Source organism: Fukomys damarensis, unplaced genomic scaffold (assembly GCF_012274545.1).
Source record: "Fukomys damarensis isolate Sample0158 unplaced genomic scaffold, DMR_v1.0_HiC HiC_scaffold_5, whole genome shotgun sequence".
Classification (NCBI taxonomy): domain Eukaryota; kingdom Metazoa; phylum Chordata; class Mammalia; order Rodentia; family Bathyergidae; genus Fukomys; species Fukomys damarensis.
Genome location: NW_022900917.1, coordinates 23,162,687 through 23,177,546, shown reverse-complemented (window position 1 = coordinate 23,177,546; position 14,860 = coordinate 23,162,687). Strand labels below are relative to the sequence as shown.

Genomic DNA, 14,860 nt, shown 5'->3' with positions numbered 1-14,860 from the left:
TTTTTTTTTTTTTTTTTTTTTTTTTGGTATTGGGGATCAAACTTGGGACCTTGTGCTTACAAGGCAGGCAGAGGAACCACTCAGTTAAATCCCTGGCCCTGAGATCTTTTCTGAGGTTGTTTTCAGTTCTATTCTTCTATATATTCAGTATGACAGGGCCAGGGATTTGGCGCAGTGGTTTTGCTGCCAGCCTCACAAACACAAGGGCCCGAGTTCTATCCCTGTACCAAAAAAGAAAAAAAAAAAAAATATATATATATATTCAATATGACATTTACCAGTGTGTGTATATTTCCCTTAAACAAACACTAGGTTGCCTGAAGATGGCCAATTTGAACACTAAATAGAATTGTCCCCGTTTTTCATTTGTTTGTATTCTTACTTTTTAACAAATATTTACCATTCATTTTCTTGTGTCCTGAAGATGCAGATGTGAAAAAGTGTGACCCTTACCTTTATATTTGTTAATTCAATTAAATATTAATAAATGTGAAGCTCCATAATTAGCACATAGAAACTTTTGATTACATTTTCGTTGCTATTATAATTGGTATTGCTATCATGATGTATGATTAGAAAATGCAGACCCCCCCACACAACTTTTTTCCTAATTTGACTAGTGAGTTTTTGAAAATTATAATTTCTTATAATGACAAGAAAAAATAAATTAAATTTCTATCATTTGTGACAAATGCATTTGGCCTGTGGTTGTAAAAATGCTGAGATGTCAACAATTTTTTAAAAAGTAAGTATTTTATAAATTTTGAGGCCAAAAAATTTGTCTTGTTCCTGATTCTTGGCACTTAGTAAGCTGTGTAATTTCAACTTGAATAGAATGGAATGGAGGCAATTTTCAAAGTGCACCTTAACTGAACACAGTACTATCGTTAATTATGGATTCATCTAGGAACAAAATTTCCTTAAAGGCAAATAAGCCATGGTTTTAAAATCCTCAAAGAAAAAGCCATCATCTCTAATTGTGTGCATTGTTGACATGCATTGCAAAGTTCAGTTGGCAGTGTGGCAATTTTCCCCTCAAGTCATTCACATGTGTGGCTGTCTGGGAAAAAGACATGGTCTGCCATAGCTTTCAATTTGCCTATAAACAATTGACAGTAAACAAGTCCAACTTTAAGTAAAATTGGAATATTTGTAAGTTTGTAACTGTCCTCTAATCTATCCTTTTCACACTTTTGCTATCCTTAATCATCTCTAGCCCAAATAACTTCATTCATTCATTCATATGATGCAGCAACTGTGTGCCCGCAATAGGCACTCTGCTAAGGTGGTAGCAATACAAAAAGGAACAAAAATATGTATGTGTCCCCATTTTCACATTTAGTGGTGAAAGGTAATCAACATATAGGTAAATGTAAAATTGCAGTTGTGAAAAAGTACTATGAAGTCTCTCATCAGAGAGGTCAGAGGAAATAATCCTGAGGAAGTATGACTGAGCTAACATATGAAGCATAAGAACTATGGAGAGAAAAAGTGGAAGGATTGCCATAGGCAAACTTGCCCTCCTTGGACATTCTGAGTCCCCCTGCAACCCTGAAAAAATAGAAATGATTCAGTAGTATTTATCTGTCTATCAGCATTTAGTCTTTCCTTTTTTGGTCCTATCTGCTGCATAATCTTCCTTCATCCTGTAGACAGTGCCTTTTTCTCTGGATTTATCATAAACTGCCTGGCATAGGGACATCTAGCAGTTTCTCTTCAACCTATACTTTTTCTTTCTGTGCATCTGCTGCTATGTTGTCCAGACTTGCATTAAGACTACTTAGTCTCTATGGGACCTTTAACTTCTTCCTCCAGTTAGCAGTGTAGTATTCAGTGCAGTGCTCTCTCATTTGCCAGCTAAGTGATGTGGAACGATTCATATGCACTATCCTAGGAGAAATTTAAGAGGACAATCTCACAATAACAACAAAAAGAATAAAAAATTTAGAAATGAACTTACAGAAGAGAAAGATATATTTACTAAAAGTTATAAAACATTGATGAAGGAAATTAAAGAAGACATATAAACAAGTGTATCACATCCTTGTGATTAGAAGAATCAATATTAAAATGTTCATACAACAGTAGATTCAATGCAATCTATGCCAAAATCCTAATGAAACTTTTGAAAAGGAAAATGGAAAAAAAAAATCCTAAAGTACATATGGTACCACAAAAAATCCTGAGTAGCCAAAGCTGTAACATCATATTTCCTGATCTTAAAATACATTGCAAAGCCACAATAATCAAATCAGTATGGTTTGACCTAAAAAACACTTGTAGAACAATGAACAAAGAACCTTGAAATAAATCCATACATCTGTAGTCAACAATCTTTGATGAGGAGGCAAAGAACATGCAATGGGGGAAAGGATATACTCTGATATGAGCAATAATTTTTTTGTTATATGTGACATCACCATTCAAAGAGCATGAGCAAAATGGATAAATGGGACTGCATCAAACCAAAAAGCTTCTGCAAAGCAAAAGAAATGAAGGAAAAGAAATTCTGTGGAAGAGTAGAGAATATTTGCAAATCATATGCACAATAAAAATTACTATCCAAAATATATAAGAACTCATGCAATTCAATAGCAAAAAAATTAAATTTGGAGCAGGGACTTGAATAGACATTTCTCAAAGGCAAACATATAAATATATAACAAGTATGAAAATATACTCAACGTCATTAATCATCAGGGAAATGCAAATCAAAACCAAAATAAGGTATCATTTTATATCTGTTAGGATGACTCTCTCCAGAAAGATGAAAGATAACAAGTACTGGTGAGGATGCAAAGAAAAGGAATCTGTGCCTTGTGGATGGTGTTGTAAATTGGTGCAGCCATTTTGAAAAACAGTATGGAGGTTTATCAAAAGATTTTAAAAAATATTTATGATCCTGCAATGCCACTTCTAAGCATATATCCAAAGGAAACAGAGTTGGTATTTGATGAGCTATCTGCACCCCCATGTTCATTGTAGCTTTATTCACAGTAGTCAAAATATGGAAACAACCTAAATGGCCAGTAATGGGTGAATGGATAGGAAAAGGGTGTGTGTATGTGTGTGTGTGTGTGTGTGTATGTGTGTGTACCATATTATTCAGCCTTAGGAATGAAGAAAATCTTGCCATTTTTGACAACATATATGAACCTTGGGGACATTATATGAAATGATATAAGCCAAACACAGAAAGCTATATACTATGTAATAACACTTTATGTGTGATCTAAAAATACCAAACTCATAAAAATAAAGTCTATTACGGTGGTTGCTTGGGTTTTTTTGGAAAAGGGATTTTGAGGATGTAAGTCAAAAGGTACAAAGTTCAGTTATGCAATATAAGTTCTAGAGATTTAATTTCCAATAATATGATTATCATTAATATTGTATATTTGAAATTTGTTAAGAGGGCAAGTTTGACATGGTCTTACCCCAGCCCCAGGCCCCTGTCCATACTCTTTGAGAAGGAGTTTGAGAATCATGGGTGAAGAAAGATGTTAACTATTAGAATGAGATTTCATTTTGTGAGCCACCCACGTTATTAGAAAGCTGGAAATTTGCCTCTAGGTGGGTGTTAGAAGGGCACTGTGAATTGGTGACTCATATGTAGTCTGTAGTGGCAGTCTGATGAGTACCCAGCTCTGGAGAGTTGTTTTCACATCAAGAGTGTATTTTTAAAGGTTCTGTTGCAACCAATATTATTTCTTTATAATATACTGTATCTAACAGATATAGTCACAACCAGCTTTCAAACTGTGCTTTAAGCTTAAGTCAGCAAATGGAATCCATTGCTCTCTAGGTGTTAAAGGGTGCAGGAATATTTCTTTAAACTAGACCAGTCTAACTGTGCCTCTTAAGTATTTCTTAGTTTCAATCAGTTATTTCTACTTTTGGAATTTATAATACAAGGTTATTTTCTAAATGCAGTCATACAAGAGGAGAGAATAACAAGTTTGTTAGTAATTATGCCCCACAGCTGTGGTTAGAGTCCTGAGGGTGAAACCATTGTCCCTGGACTGCCAGCAAGGCTACTTCACAGTTCCTGTGCCCATGATTGACCCTGCAGGGAGACTCGGCTGATCTCACTGCACGCTTACAGATATTGTGCCACATTGAATGGTGTAATGAATGTATGTTTATGCTTTAATCCTGGTTTATTTAAATTCTATTAAACTTAACCCCCCATGCCTTATAGAAGAGAGGCTGTGACTACAGGAATATTTGAAAGAATGAGGTAGAAATTATTAGGAGAACAAATAGGTTTAACATCTAAAACCAGTGGAAATATATGTGTGTGTGTGTGTGTGTGTGTGTGTGTGTGTCTGTGTATGTATGTATATATATATATGTGTGTGTATATATATGTGTATATATATATGAATATATGTATACTCACACACACACACACACACACACATATATATATATATATATATATAATATCTACTGCATTTCTAGCATCGTATATAATATTTTGTCCCACAGTCTTTTCCTGGATCTAAAATATTAATTAGTAGTTAACAATATCTACTATTTTCCGGGCACCTTAGTATATTGCTTTAAATAGCCTTAAGAAGCAGATAGTAGTATCATCATTTTAAAAAGTAATGGAGCCTTAGGAATTGAGTGACTTGCCCAAGATCACATAGTTAACACATTGAATAGAAGATAGCTTCTAAAGCTTGTGTTTTGCCTAATGTACAATACTAACTACAGTGTATGCATGGAAATATAGTATTTATTTATTTAATTAAAAATATGGAATGCTTCACAAATTTTCATGTCATCCTTGACCAGGACTACTGCTAATCTTTTCTGTATCATTCCAGTTTTAGTGTATGTGTTGCTGAATTGAGCACTAGAATACTTAAAATGAGAATTTCATGTTTGTATACAAAACAGTTCCATTGTATGTTTGTGTGCTTGCATATGTGTACATAGTATATTTGTGTATATATATATATATACTTGTGTATGTTGTATCATGTGCATATGTATGACCATTCTGAACAACAGTAAATTCTTTATAAAAAAATAGGCAGCATATTATTCTAGACACTTTAGCCTAGAAGTTAGAGTTATACAACATAGAGTGAAGCTGAATTATTTCAGCATATATCATAGACTGGAACTCACATTCACTTTTCTTTTGATTCAGAGTTATCATGAAATCCACTGTAGGCAGTGTTCAAGACTGCTTGGTTCATTGTCTGGCACATACTGAATTCTATTTTAGTGTTAGCCATTAGTACTGTTATTAATAAATGAATCAGTACTTTTCCCCCTCAAATTTCATATCTGTTTTATACAAGAGGAAATAACACACATGTGTTCCAAGACAGGCTATAAACTGATTATAGAGTAGAAGTATGAATGGGTTATTGCAATTGAACAAATTTAGGAAAAGTTGAGCTAGATGGACTATAGCAAGTGTATGAAGATCAGAAACAGCTGCAGGGAGATCACAGAGATTTTTGGGTGAATTGGGTAGAGAAATCCCTTATGGATTGATTATTTGGGCAGCTGTTAAGATGGAATTTAGTAGTATTTGATATACATAATTTAAGTGATAATACATCCCATTCGTGGGAGTATTTGGGTATGTTGTGCTGTAGGCAGACAGTAATAAGAACTAGTACTAGGATGACTATAATGTGATAGAACTGGAAAGAAATTTGTCACTAGAAATTGGTAACTTATTGAATCTATATGGAGGAAGAGAAAGAGGTTCTAGATGATTTCAGAGTTTAGCCACCACAGGGTTATGGGAATAGTTAGTGCGCTGTCCAAAATGGGATGGGAAAATGATCTGATTTGTTCAGAACACTGTCCAGATTTTAGACTTGGAATTTAGAGTGATCCACTGGAGATGTCTTAGAAGCCAAAACCAACAAGATGCAATTTTTACAGGGATAAATGTAAATTCCTACATTTAGATTAAGAAAAGAATTCAATTGCACAAGTCCAGGATGTGGGATATCTGCTTGACAGCTAACTTAGGGATTTTTTTTGGCCACAGACAAAATTAATTATGCACCAACAATGTACTCTGTTATAGAAAGTGCATGCCATGTCAGACTGTATTAAAAGTATATGCATCTGCCCAAGGGAGTCTCAGTGGTCCCACCAGCATTTGTGCTATGAACTTTCATTTCCTGTCTCACCCTAGGCACCATGTTTTCAGAGAGCAGCACTCACAAAGATTAGAGTGGCAAGGATGGTCAGGGATCTGGAAATTGTGTCCTGAGGGAAATGGTTAAGGGAATAATGGAACAAATTTGGGGACAATTTGATAGCAATCTTTCAAAAATTTAAAAAATTGTTTTCTGGGAAAGGGGAGTGGGACTAAAACTACTTTTTATAGTTGCTGTGGGAAGAATCGGATAGAAGGTACAGGGAGGCTAAACATAAAAATTTAGAGAGATGGACAGATAGGTAGGGCAGGCAACATAACAAAGGAGTTCCCTAGGAGCTCCCTGTTAGTGGGTGTGTTCATGTGGAAGGTATATAATGCTTAACTTGCATTTTATTCACTGAACTAGATGACTTACAAAACATTCTTCTAATTGTAAGATGCTTTAATCCCTGTATCACTGGTTTATGAGAAATCAGTTAATAGCATCTTCTGATCTATGACAACATAGATTTGTCCTTGTCTCCTAAGGACAAAGCAGTTAATTCTCTGAGAACATCAATAGAATTTCACTCTATATATAATTATTCAAGTAACGCAAGCTTGAAACCTTATCAACTTAGCTGTCATATGACTAAAATCCTTCATTAGGAATTATCCATAACCATGAAGTATTACTAATAAAACGCTGCACATGCTTTTTCTGGAGGTCTGCTATTTCTGAAATCCTTTGTTAGTAAAACACCATTTGGAACAAGCTTATTAAAGAATCCCAAATTTCTCATCTCAGATGTTTTGTCCTCCTTCCCTAACCTCCTTTCTTTATGTTGTACTTAACACTAAAATAAATAATTTGTTGTTGGTCTCTGTAATGGTTTGTGTCTAAATGTCCTTCCAATGCTGTATGTAGTCATAGGTGGAGCTTCAGAGGTAGCTGAATCTAGGGTCTATGATGAGGGATTTAAGTGTGTGATGCTGGGATTAAGGGTGTGTGATTACTAAATTCGTATAGTGATGGTTTTGGCATAGTTCTGGGTGTGGACAATGGGAAGACCCACCCTGGATGTGAGTGCTGCTTGCTTGAAGGCGTGTAGCCTGGATGGATATAAAGGGACAGAAAGAAGGCAGGCTGGTTGCTTGCTGCTGCTCTTTTGCTACTTTACTGCTTTGTTACCTTTTGCCTGCCATGAACTATTTCTTCTGTGTGATGCCTCTCTGCCATGTCACCCTGCTTAGAGCCAGCCAGCTATGAATTGAAAAATGTGAGCTACAATATAGATGCAATTTTGAGACAGAGAAGTGGGGGGAGAGAGGGAGAGACCTTATATGACTTGCTTATTGTAGTACATTTAGCACTCAGAAGAAAGCCAGGTACATAAGAATATGACAGTTATAATTGAATTAACATAATATCCGGGTTTGGAGATGCAGCAGTAACTGAGCAGTAACTCAGTCCTAGCCACAGAATCTCTGGAGTTTCTTGTATAATTTAATGTATACTGAACCCTGACATACAGTTTTAGCCATGATGACAGAACATGATTACTGCCACCTGTTAGGAGGACTTCATAAGTCAAAGGCCATCAAAGAATCTTCCTTTTGTTTTCCAGCCATATGAAAAAGAATCCCAGTTCCATTCTTTTAATCTTTGTTTTGACTTTGAAGTTCTTTACATTTTGAATTTTTCAGAGGAATTCTATTCATCTTTTACATTTCACATTGTTGGTTGTGGAGCTTAGAAGTTTTGTACTTTTTTTTAGCCATAAAATTATGTAGTTAACATATCAGCCAGATAAAATGTCCTTTGCTGTCTAGCAAAGTTACATAGGTTACTCTTTAGAAGTACCTTTTCTTCTTGTCTTTAGATCTCTCCTACCTTCTCCCAGCAAACAGTTCTGTTTCATATTTTCATATTGTGGTTATTTATTTTGATGCTCTCATTTGAACCAAAGGCCTTGGCATGTTATGCAAACATTCTATTACTAAGCTCTACCTTCAAGCCTTGTTTAATGTTTTATTGAGAAAACAGATACCATCAGTCAATGGTATGGCTTGTACTTAGATGTCCCCCTAAAGCCTCATGTGGTCATAGGTGGGGCTTTTTCAGTGGTGGCTTAATCTAAAGTGTGTGATTAATTCATGGTGCAATGCTAGAATTAAGGGTATGAGTGCCATCTGCCCTAAGGGATACAGTATAAGGGTCAGAAAGAGGCTTGCTGCTAGGTACTTGGAGTTTGTCGCTTGCTTTATTACTTAGTTTGATGCCTGTCAGCCATTCCAGCTTCCCTTGGAGCCAGCCAATTATGGACTGAAAGCTAAATAAACCTTTCTGTAAGCTAATAAACCTTTCCTCCTTTAATTCTGGGTGTTGGGCACTTTGTCTCAGCAATGAGCAAAGTAATTAAGATAGTCAGGAACTCCATTTTTCCTTTGTCAAATCCATTTACTTACCTTATCTACCCTCATATTGTCTACTTTCATTCTTAATACCTCAGTAATGAATCCTTACTCCTGTCTAAGGCCAGAAGCCACTTGTGTATTGGGTTCCATCCTCTCTTCTAAAGCATTTTGATTCCTCCAGTATCTTTCTCCCCACCAGCACCCCCACTGTAGTACTGGGGACAGAACTTGGGACCTAGTGCTTGCAAGGTAGGTGTGGTGTCGCTGAGCTAAATCCCCAGCCCTTCTAGTATCATTCTTATATCAATAGATTTTTATCTTCTACAGGATTTTTTTTCCCATCTGTGCATACATACACTGTACTACTTTTTATTTTAGAGAAAAACAAACTAGCTGCTTCATTTTCTAGTTACTTTTAAATTTGAAAAGTTCTTATAAGAATTGTGTATTAGTCATTCATTGTCTGCATTTTCTCCGCAGTCCACTCTGATCACATTTTCTTCCCTGATATTTCCCCTACTTCAAGGTCACTCATAACTTTCAAGTTGTTGATTCCAGTGGCTATTTTTACATTTTCATTTTATTTAAACTTCTCCTGGGATTTGACCTACATCTTTTTATAACAAAATGAATTGTTTTCCTTTTCTTTTCCCTTGACTTTTGTGGGACTGTATATCTTGGAAACCTTAGACATAGTCTTTTGTAATCTGTTTAGGCTGTTCTTCCAGGAGAAATCTATAAGGGAGTGAAGAAAGCAGGACAGGAGAGGAAGAAACCCTAGGCAAAGATGTGGTTTGTGATGATTTGTTACAGCAGCAATACCAGACTAATATTATCACAGAATCTGGATTAAGTCTTTTCATTCAATTGCCATTATAAATGTATTTTAACTTCATCTCCACAATAAAATAAGACCTCTTAGCTGTTAGATGTATTGTACTTTTTATAAAAAGCAAGATAATCATAATTTTCAGGGAAAAACATATGGAGTTAAAACCTTTACCATGAATTCCTAGAATGTAAAATTTCATTGTAAAACTCTGCGTCCTCCTTTATATTAATTTAAATTTAGTTATTTAAATAATCCAAATAATGAGTGGGATATAAACATAATTATAAATTGCCTAATTTTTTCCTTAATCTCTTTTATATAAATACATTTGTTGAAATTCCCACTGTTCTGTTTTTCCTCTTAATATTAAACTTATGTGTGAAGTATGAGGAATAAATGATATTTGCAGGTAAAAAAATACTTGGAGAGCACAAATAGATTTCACATAAAAGAAAATTGCCATGTTTTAGAAAACAACATTTATCATTGCGTTTTCTTTCCTTTATCAGTACATTTTAGGTATACAATATAGTTACATTCACTCATCATTGGGATCTTGTACCTTTGCATCACATATCTTGATTCTTATTTTTTTCCCAATTCCCCATTCCCCAGCTTCTATCATTGATTTATTGAATTAGACCAAGAAAGTTTTTAAACTCCTGCTATGTGATGTTCTTCTTATGTCTGACAGTTTGTCAGTGGTAGGGCAGGCACATACAGAGCAGATCTTCTCTGTTTATACCATTTCAGTTGTAGTCTTTGTAAATTTTGTGATCACATAGAATAATATTAAAACTGAAGGTCCCTCTGCTATATCCATGTAATAGAGCAGACTTCCTGGCTTAAGTGAGGTAGCTCACTTAGGAATAGTATGCAAGAGGACCTCAGGCCTTTGTGTTTCTAAATTCAGGAAAACAGTCCATTACTGTTTTAGTGGTTGCTTCTCTGGGTCACATGTTAGATTATTGCTGGGTTACTTGGTGAGTGTGAATGGGTTGTCAGCTGTGTTTTAAAATGTCTTGGGAATGGTTTGTTATATGATTTTAATGAAGTTGAGTGCCTTAATTGATTTAATTGATGAAATAGTGTGAGCGTGAAGCCAAAATGAACTTTATTTATAAATACAAATTTAGTCATAAGTAAAATAATTGAAGATTATCTTAAAATTTTCTTAGCTTATGTATCTCTGAGCCATGGGGCTAAATTATTTCTTTTCTGCATTAAATCTCTATATTTTTGCAGTTGACAGTACTAAATATGGGAAACAATCTTTTAGAAGAAGTTCCAGAAGAGATGAAATACCTTACTTCCCTGAAGGCACTTCATTTATTTGGAAATAGGATTTGTAGATTTGCAACTGGAGCATGTGGTAAGTCAGTCAGAGAAGAATAACATTATTATCATTTACTCCCTCGTATTTAATAATATGGGACTGAAAAATTTTCACAGGCTTTAATCTTTTTTATTGGAGATATTTACATATTACTCTTAAAATGAAGATATTTTGGAGATATAACTGTTTTTCAGTTTTTGTATCAAATATTTGTTTACATGTAGACCTATAAGAATAAATAAGCATTAGTGCTAATGAATTTCATCCTTTTCAGGATTAATGCCTATTCAGACTTGTGATTCAAGAGGCCCTTTTCCTAAGGCAGAGAAAAAAGTTTCTGAAATTCAAGAAAAGCTCTCCACAGCTCTTCTTGTTCTATTCACTTTTTATTTTATCCCAGGTATTATAACAGTATCTGATTAAGATGCTAAATTTAAGTCAATTTGAGGACAAGATTAAAGAAAAATGACATTGTTTTCTTTGTATTTGCCATAGGCTAATTTTCCCATTCAATATGAAACTCTTCTTATTTGATGTAGCTAGGATGAGTTTAAGGACAGATGCATAACAAAGAAATCCAGGTGACTGTAATAGTCTTATTAACTCATGTAAGGTACTTTAAAACCTTATATGTAAATTTCTGTACCAGCTTTCCATCACTGACACAATTTAAGAGGGGAAAAGCTTTATTTTTCCTTATGGTTTCAGAGCATTCAGATTGCCTGACCCTGTTGCTTTTTTTTAATTGAGTTTATTGGTACATTTTAGGTATACAGTACAGTTACATTCATTATTGGGATCTTGTACCTTTACATGACAGGTCTTGGCTCTCATTTTTTCCCCTTGTCCCTGCCCTCCCTTCACCCCCTCCTCCCCTCCCCATTTACAAACACTTTATTTCCATTTTTTAATTTTCTCATATATTTTTCTTTTCCTTTATTTCCTTTCCCCTACCCTTCGCACTTTCCTTACACCTTTAGTCCTATTCTTCCTATTTCACATTGTCCATTATATCATTAGGATCTTATGTACTATTATAGTTTATTCACACCAGAGAAACTATTTGGTATTTACACATGTGTGACTTATTTATTTCACTTAGGAGTATATCCTCAATATGTATCCATTTTCCTATGAATGAATCTAATTTCTCATTCTTTATGGCTGAGGAGTATTACATTTTATAGAAAAACCACATCTTCTTTATCCATTTTCCAACTGATGGGCAAATGGGCTGTTTCCAAGTTTTAGCTATTACAAACTGTGCCACCATAAACATAGGTGCACATATACCACTGTGATATGATTCTTTGAATTCTTTTGGAAAGATACCCAGCAGAGGGATGGCTGGATCAAATGGAGCTTCTAGTCCCCTCTCTTTGAGGTATCTCCATATTGATTTCCACAGTGGTTGCACCAGTCTGCACTCCCACCAACAATGGAGAAGGATTCCTTCCTCCCACAACCCTGCCAATATTTGTTATTGTGTGATTTCTTGATAGCAGCCATCGTTTGTGGGGTGAGATGGAATCTCAGTGTTGTTTTTATCTGTATCTCTCAAATGACCAGTGATGTGAAACATTTTTTCATATATTTATTTGCTGCTTTTACTTCTTTGTCTGAGAAATGTCTGTTCATCTCAGATGCCCATTTTTGAATCTGGTCTTTATATTTGGGGGGGCTAATTGTTTTGAATTCTTTATATATTCTAGATAATAGCACTTTGTCTGAGGAGCAGCTGGTAAAATTTTTTTCCCACATTGTAGGTTGTCTCTTGGTTCTGTTGACGGTTTCTTTTGCAGGGCAGAAGCTTTTTAATAAGATGAGATCCCATTGTTGATTCTTTGTGCTAGTTCCTGTGCTACTGAGGATTTGTTCATAAAGTCTTTTCCTATACCAATGTCTTCCAGAGTTCTGCCTAACTTATCTTACAGCAAGTTTAGAGTTTCTTTTTAATATTTAGATCTTTAATCCCCTTGGATTTTAATTTAGTGCATGGTGAAAGATAAGGGTCTAGCTTTTTTTTTTCAGCTTTAATTGAGTTTATTGGTACATTTTAGGGATACAGTACAGTTACATTCATTGTTGGGATCTTGTACCTCTACATGACAAGTCTTGATTCTCATTTTTCCCCTTACCCCTGCCCTCCCTTCACCCCTTCCTCCCCTCCCCATCTACAAACACTTTATTTCCATCTTTTCATTATCTCACATTTTTTCTTTTCCCTTATTACCCTTCCCCTACCCATCCCACCTTCCCTATGCCTTTAACTCCTTTCTTCCCATTTCTAAATGTCAGTAACCTTTTAAGGGTCTAGTTTTAATCTTTGGCAGATTGAGATCCATTTTTTCCAACACCATTTATTAAAGAGGCTATCTTTCCTCCACTGAGGATGGTCAGCTCCTTTGTCAAAGATGAGGTAGCTGAGTATATCTAGAGTTGTTTTTGTGTCTTCCAGTCTGTTCCTCAGGTCTGTTTCTTTGCCAGTACCATGCTGTTTTTATCACAGTGGCTTTGTAGTATAGTTTCAAATTGGGAATTGTTATACCCGCTGCCATATGTCTGTTGCCTAGGATGGTTTTTGCTATTCTAGATCTCTTATGGTTCCAAATGAATTTTTGGATTCTTTTTTCTAGTTCTGTGAAATATTTTAGTTTTGGAATTTCAATTGGCATTGCATTGAATCTGTATTGCAGTTTTGATAGTATGGCCATTTTCACTCTGTTGATTCTTCCTACCCAGGAGCAGGGAATATCTTTCCATTTTCTTATATTCTCTTTGATCTCTTTTTTCAAAGTGCTGTAGTTTTTAGTGTAGAGGTCTTTTGCTTCTTTTGTTAGGTTGATTCCTAGATACTTCATTTTTGGGGGATGCTATTGTGAAAGGAATTGTTTCCTTAATTTCTCTCTCAATGAGTCTGTTATTTGTGTATAAGAAAGCTATTCATTATTGGGTGTTGATTGGCCCTGTAGCTTTTGGACCTATGGTGAGCCAGATCACCATGGTGATAAGTGCATGGTAGAGCAAAATCTGCTCACTTCATTGTGGCCAGGAAGCAAAGAGGAAGAAGAAAGGACTTGGGTCTCAGTGTTCCCTCCAAGGGGACATCCCTGATGCCTTTATTTCTTCTACTAGGCCCTACTTCCTGAAGGTTCTACCACATCCTAATGGTGTCATCAGGTGGGACCACACCTTTAACACAGTGATACCTTTTAGAGACAAGGGCCCGAACTGCAATCCAAAATCCTCTTATTTATTGCAAAGTGCCAGTACTGCAATTCAACCTGAATACTGAGGTTTTAGTTATCCGGTGCTCTGCAGCTGTGTGACTTGGCTCCGGTGCTCACAGAGACAGCTCTGGGTACCCACTATGGCACACTTGCCATAGGTTTGCCACTATTGGTTTATACTTGAGCCTTTGGGGACACTCCAGATGCAAACCATAAGAGTCTCCAGTGATAAATCTAGAGAAATGTTTAGAATTTATAAATTTTTATGAAATTTTGGCCACCATATAAAATCATTGCCATCTTCAAGTAGTTTTTAAAGGCATCTTTGTATACAGCACTGTATTAGGAATTATATTTGGAAAATAGTGCAAATCAGCTCTAGTACTGTATCTTTCTAGGTACTTTATTTATTATTTATTGATTATGCTGGAGTTTAAACACAGAGCCTCACATAGTTAAGCAAGTGATCTTCCACTGATGTTTAGCCTCATCCCCAAGGGTAGAACTTTGAAAATCCCTTATGATTAATATGAATTATATAACAGTTCCTGAGTATCGAGGGATAGAAGTAATTTGTTGTCAGGGAGAAATTTGTTGTCTATAGATCTTTGCTGTTTCAGATGGCTCTTGTCCCTCTGAATACAGCAGTTGACCCAGGTAAGACATCCATCCTCAAGCTGAGTCAGCCATGTGCTCTATTTCTTTAGGATTATGATAGAGTCCAAAAGAGCTTCATTGACCTGAGAAAAATCACACAACCTGGTGTGATCACACAAATGGGTGGTCCAATGGCTGAATCTAGTTTATAAATAGGCTTGGCTCTGTTTTGAAACTTTTAAAGGTTTTGAACAAGGTGCCAAAATTTTAAAATGGCAGAGTACACAATTAGTCTACATTTCTGGCTGTTTTTTTTTTTTTTTTTT

General features: G+C 35.5%; 1 protein-coding gene and 1 non-coding gene across 3 annotated transcripts in view; one reads left to right on the top strand and one right to left on the bottom strand.

The window, feature by feature from the left end:
- The window catches only part of Lrrc69 (leucine rich repeat containing 69), an 84,683-nt gene that overhangs the window by 4,502 nt on the left and 65,321 nt on the right, over positions 1 to 14,860 (top strand). For both annotated transcript variants that reach the window (XM_010611985.2, XM_010611984.2), the window contains exon 2: positions 10,617 to 10,743. In XM_010611985.2, coding sequence (XP_010610287.1) covers positions 10,617 to 10,743 — 127 coding nt within the window. The remainder of the gene's footprint in view (positions 1 to 10,616; positions 10,744 to 14,860) is intronic.
- LOC117285045 lies at positions 4,759 to 4,865 on the bottom strand. The gene has a single exon (XR_004516059.1). It is a non-coding gene; the product is annotated as a U6 spliceosomal RNA (small nuclear RNA).